Raw genomic sequence first — 6,217 nt, 5'->3', positions numbered from 1 at the left:
CTCGTGTGGTCACTTTGTGTAACTGACGTCAATCTGGGAGAAGGATTTTAAAAAGCGAATTCATAAAACAACACTTTTGAAGTTAGTGATGGAGGCAGCAGTGGATCAACAACTCTCTCTGGACTTTGGTGTGGGAGAGTGAGTGGTTTACAAACTTCAGTTTCAAGGCAAAAAACTATTTTCATCATGTCACAAAAGTAGTAAACTAATAAAATCCATGTCAACTTACATCTGTGATGTCTTCAGAACATGTTCACGTCTTTATCTCACTGTTAAACTGACGTTTGTGAAGCACTCACTCTCCCACACCAAAGATCCTCTGCTGCCTCCATCACTGAGTTCTAATGTCTTCTTTGTTATTATTCAGCATTTAAAATCCTGCGTTCAGATTGACTTCAGTGGACTTTGGTGTGGGAGAGTGAGTGGTTCACATGTGTGATGTTACATGTTGTAAACGAGCAAAAACGTGTTTTTAATTCAGATTGTGTTAAAAGTGTTGTGTGTGTCATGGCAGAGTTTCAAAGAAAATGTCATGGTGTGAGTGTGTAGTCTCAGTCTCACACACACACACACACACGGGGAGGTTGGCAGTGTGTTGTGCTCTGATTAATGGCGGCGGCAGCAGAGCAGCTCTCAGCCAGCTGTCACATGACATGTGATGAGCGCCGCCTCCTCGCCCTCTGTCCACGTTTCCTCTTTCCTCACTCCTGTGATGAACAAGCTGCTCGAGCGCTGGAAGTCTCATCGTTCTGACAAAATATCAGACAAATAACCCCCGCCCCCTCTCTCTCTCCCGCCCCCTCTCTCTCCCCCACCCCCTCTCTCTCCCCGCCCCTCTCTCTCAGTGATAAACAAGGGTCAGTGTGTGACAAAGTATTACCGGTGGATCCAGAAGAACAGCGGCTACATCTGGATCCAGTCCAGTGCCACCATCGCCGTCAACGCCAAGAACGCCAGTGATAAGAATGTGATCTGGGTCAACTATGTCCTCAGGTCAGAGGTCGCCTCTTTAATGATTATCCACATGTTCTTAGCTCACATTAATGATTCAACTGGGAAACAATGACAACTTTAGGTCTTCCCCGTCAACACTTTATCAATAATCTGAGTCACATATTTGGCTTTTTTTTTGTGTCAAACCGTGTGTCTGTGCTGCTTCACAGTAATCCAGAGTATAAAGACACGCCCATGGACATCTCCCAGCTGCCAAACCTGCCAGAGAAAACCTCCGAGTCCTCCGAAACCTCCGACTCTGAGTCCGAGTCCAAAGAAAACTCAGGTAACAACAAACCACATGAATGAAAGTGTAATCCTGCTTTGATTTGTCAATTATAGGAATATTTAAAAAGTCACTCTCACTCAAAACACTGGTGATTCCCTCATGAGCGTCAAGCTCTTCCAAGTTCTGCAGTTAGAGAAGCCAAAGATTTCATCAGTGCTCGCCAGCTTTCTCCGTCTGTGCCAGGCAGCAGCTGCTGGGACTGAGCGCTCACTGGCAACACAATCCACCACAGAACCACACAAAAACAACACAATCCACCTCAGAACCATGTAAAAACAACACAATCCACCACAGAACCACACAAAAACAACACAATCCACCTCAGAACCATGTAAAACAACACAATCCACCACAGAACCACACAAAAACAACACAATCCACCTCAGAACCATGTAAAAACAACACAATCCACCACAGAACCACACAAGAACAACACAGTCCACCACAGAGCCACACAAAGACAACACAATCCCCCACAAAACCACACAAAAACAACACAGTCCACCACAGAACCACACAAGAACAACACAATCCACCACAGAACCACACAAAAACAACACAATCCCCCACAGAACCACACAAAAACAACACAATCCACCACAGAACCACACAAAGACAACACAGTCCCCTCAGAACCACACAAGAACAACACAGTCCACCACAGAACCACGTTAACACAACACAATCCACCTCAGAACCATGTAAAACAACACAATCCACCACAGAACCACATAAAAACAACACAGTCCACCACAGAACCACAAAGAACAACACAATCCACCACAGAACCAGAACCACACAACAACAACACAATCCACCACATAACCACACAAGAACAACACAGTCACCAGAACCACACAACACAGTCCACCACAGAACCACACAAAAACAACACAATCCACCACATAACCACACAAGAACAACACAATCCACCACAGAACCAAACAAAAACAACACAATCCACCACAGAACCACACAAAAACAACACAGTCCACCACAGAACCACACAAAAACAACACAGTCCACCACAGAACCACACAAAAACAACACAATCCACCACAGAACCACACAAGAACAACACAATCCACCACAGAACCAAACAAAAACAACACAATCCACCACAGAACCACACAAGAACAACACAATCCACCACAGAACAACACAGTCCACCACAGAACCACACAAAAACAACACAATCCACCACAGAACCACACAAGAACAACACAGTCCACCTCAGAACCATGTAAAAACAACACAATCCACCACAGAACCACACAAAAACAACACAGTCCACCACAGAACCACACAAGAACAACACAATCCACCACAGAACCACACAAGAACAACACAGTCCACCACAGAACCACACAAAAACAACACAATCCACCACAGAATCACTCATTATAAATCTGAAAAAGTCAAAAAAAAAGTACTAAACTTAAACTGCGATTGTTTAAAAACGGTAACATGTATCAAAACTTTGACTTAGGTGAGAAAAGTCTCGAGTCATGTGACCTGTTTAACGTTTCAACCACGTCTCTACGTTAAAGTACGACAACACTGTGACGTTCTAAAGTGGGCGGGGTTCTGATCATTTTTTTGTTTCCCATTCATGTGTGTGTGGAAATTCTTTGCGATTTGTGTTGCCATGGTTACTCGAAACACTCAACAAAGTCATGTGACACCATTCCCGATCAAACCACACACTTTGATATGGGATGTGTGTCATTGATCTGTATTGATCTAAAAACCAGAGTCACTTCCACACACTGTGACCTTCATCTTCATCATCATCATCGTCGTCCTGCAGCCTGGACTGGTATGACGATGATGAGGATGAGGATGAGGAGGATGATGAGGATCAGTGCCAGCTGTTGTTCTCGCTGGGGGAGGCGGGGGAGAGCTGTTACTGCTGCTGCTGCTGCCAATGAATGAATGAATGAATGAATGAATGACTTGTGGAGCATTTACACCAAACTTTGAATCTGTTTTTCTTTGTTCATTTCACATAGTATACCTCTTTATTTCCTCCCTCACAGACAATGAGAAGTCTGAGGGGAAACCAGGTCACCAGGCAGAGCGTGGCGAGGACCCCGAGGTGGACAGCAAGCGTCAGCCGCAGCCCGGACAGTCGCACTGCTCCTCTGAGCCGGACATGAAGCGTCAGGAGGAGGGAGACAGCTCCAGTAACCCCGAGAGCCAGGACAGCGACGACAGCCTGGAACCTTCAGACGCTGAGGGGGAGGAGCCAGAGGAGGCCAGCGGAGGGGGAGGCGGGGGAGGAGGAGGAGGACCAGGAAGGTTGGCGAGGATAACAGCACTGGGAGGTTTGGGAGGATTGGGAGGACTGGGTGCCATCGGAGGACTCGCTAATCTGAGCGGACTTCATATCAAAGTCGAGCACTACGGAGAAGGAGAAGATCTTCAGCTGCACAACTCCCAAACGTCTTCATCAGAGGAGGAGGGGGAGGAGGAGGAGGAGGAGGAGGAGGAGGAGGACGGAGGCCTGCAAGACTGCGATGGCGCTGACGCTGAAGGAAAGCTCCAGAAGCGACGGAAGAGGAGGAAAGTGCAGAAATGGGATGTTTCGCGAAGTAGGAGGCTCCGTCTTTCCTCGCCGCCGCCGAGCCCCGTCGCCATGGGAGACGCCACGCCACTGGCCGACCCCTCCACTGACTCCTCCCACCTCCTCGCCTCCTCCGGCTCGCCGGACAGTCAAGGAGCGACGTCCTCGGTCCTGAAGATCAAGACGGAAATGGCCGAGCCGATAAACTTCGACAACGACAGCAGCATCTGGAACTTTCCGCCCAACCGCGAGATCTCCAGGAACGAGTCTCCGTTCAGCATGACGTCCAAACCTGGCACCTTCCCCTCGCCACAGGGCGGCGCCCTCCAGGTGTCCATCCCCGATTCTGTTCTCACGCCTCCAGGAACCGAGGGCGGAGCCGGAGTAGTGAGGAAGCCTCCCTACAACGGAAGCGCCGCCCCTTCTTCTGCTTCCAGCGCTGCTAGTCTGGCGCCGCCGTCCAGCGCCTCCTCGGCCGACCCGCTGTCTCCTCCTCTTTCAGCCTCCCCGCGGGACAAACAGCAAGCCACTCCCACCACCTCCTCCTCCTCGTCCTCCTCTTCGTCCTCCTCCTCGTCGCTGCTGTACTCCGGCGACCTCGAGGCTCTGCAGCGCCTGCAGGCCGGTAACGTCGTTCTCCCGCTGGTCCACCGGGTGACGGGGACTCTGACCCCCACCAGCACGGCGGCGCCGCGCGTCTACACCACCGGGACCATCAGGTACGCGCCGGCGGACGTCACGCTCGCCATGGCGCAGGGGAACCTCCTCCCAAACGCCGCCATGAACTTCGTGGACGGCTCGGGTTTCGGCCTCGACCCCAAGACGCCGATGGAGATGCTTTACCACCACGTCCACCGGCTCAACATGACGGCCGCCGCCGCCGCCGGCCCCTTCGTCGGCTCCCCGGCGACGAGCGGCGCCAACGGCGGCCTGGGGGGTCAGATGCCGACGGCGGCCAACGTCTTCACGACGGCGGAGGGACTTTTCTCCACGCTGCCGTTCCCCGTGTACAGCAACGGGATCCACGGCACGCCGGCGAGTCTGGAGAGGAAGGAGGATTAACGACCGCACTACTGTGTTCCCCGATCAACGACTGTGTCAAAGACAACTAAAACACTGTGTTCCCGCCAGGAAGTGACAGGAAGTGACAGGAAGTGACCACAAACGTACTCGAGCACTTTGAATCTGAGCCACTGAGCTGGTGTTTAAAAGACACAAAGTTTCTATCGCTCCTCTCTTTCTCTTCATCCTCTCCTCTTTTCTCCCGTTTCTTGCAATCAAGCATTTTTCCTCCCAAACAAAGAAAAAAGAACTCTTCTTCTTCTTCTTCTTCTTCTTTTTCTTTTTCTTCTTCTTGTGAAGAATTTACTTTTTTTTGCCTCCAGAGAATTCACTGAAGGAACGAGAGGAAACTTTTTATGACTCGACTTGTCGTCGTTGTCGTTGTTGTTGTCGTCGTGGTCTCGATGTGATCGAGGCTTGAAAGAACTTTCCTCCGACAGAAACTATCATAATGATAATCTTTTTAAAAACAGGATTTTGGGAAACGCTTCTGTAAAGACTTTGATTTCCTCTCTTTTTTTATGAAACATTCTAGCTCAGATTTAACGGACGACGGAAAACAAACAGAAAAAAAAGCAATTTCAAACCGGGTAACGACCTGTGAATTAAAGAATGTGAAGAATTCCTCTTTGATCCAAACGTGACCTCCTCCACGTCTCTTCCTCTCGCTCGTGTCCGTGTGCATCCACACATTCATGGTGCTACGATCATCAAACCCTGGCTCAGCCGGCTGACGCGGGGCGTCGACGGACACGCGCTTGCCCTCTTTCTTTTTTTAAACCCGTCTTCTTTTTTTTTTTGGAGGTTTTAAATCCGTCTTTTTTTTTTTTTTGGAGGTTTTAAATCCGTCTTTTCTTCTTCTGACCTTCAGGAAAGTCAGAACCGCAGCAGGAACCTCTAACGTTGCCTCCCCGCGTGTCGCGTCAACCCTTTTTTTTTTCTGTTTCTTCTTCTTTGTGTGAAGCGAGCCGCGAGGGGGCGGAGCCGTGGGGTGGAGCCACTCTGCGACTGTGTCTGTGAATTCTCAGTGAGACTGAGGCTAACGTGCTTTAGCGTCACTAACTTGAAAAATGAATGTTGAAAACTCCTCGACCGGCTCCTGTTTGATAATTTTATTTTTCTACAACTGACTTCCTCTTTCCTCCTCCTCCTCCTCCTCCTCCTCCTCCTCGCCGCCGTCGTCTTCTTCCTGAACCAGAATCACCTCCACGAGATTTTTCTTAAACAATCCACTCTCTTCCATCTCATCACTGGATCCTGTGAATTTTACCACACGCACGCACACGCAGCACACACACACACACGCA

General features: G+C 49.7%; 1 protein-coding gene across 1 annotated transcript in view; it reads left to right on the top strand.

Annotated features, from left to right (window-relative positions):
- LOC122783369 (neuronal PAS domain-containing protein 3) overlaps nucleotides 1–5,725 on the top strand; it is a 23,490-nt gene extending 17,765 nt beyond the window's left edge. Inside the window, exons 6-8 of the mRNA XM_044048130.1 lie at nucleotides 846–993; nucleotides 1,164–1,279; nucleotides 3,322–5,725. Of these exons, the coding sequence (XP_043904065.1) occupies nucleotides 846–993; nucleotides 1,164–1,279; nucleotides 3,322–4,910 (1,853 nt within the window). The 3' untranslated portion in view covers nucleotides 4,911–5,725. The remainder of the gene's footprint in view (nucleotides 1–845; nucleotides 994–1,163; nucleotides 1,280–3,321) is intronic.
- The last annotated feature ends 492 nt before the right edge of the window (nucleotides 5,726–6,217 follow it).

The sequence above is a fragment of the Solea senegalensis genome, linkage group LG16, assembly GCF_019176455.1.
Source record: "Solea senegalensis isolate Sse05_10M linkage group LG16, IFAPA_SoseM_1, whole genome shotgun sequence".
In the NCBI taxonomy this organism is placed as follows: Eukaryota; Metazoa; Chordata; class Actinopteri; order Pleuronectiformes; family Soleidae; genus Solea; species Solea senegalensis.
This window is presented reverse-complemented; position numbering and strand designations above follow the sequence as displayed.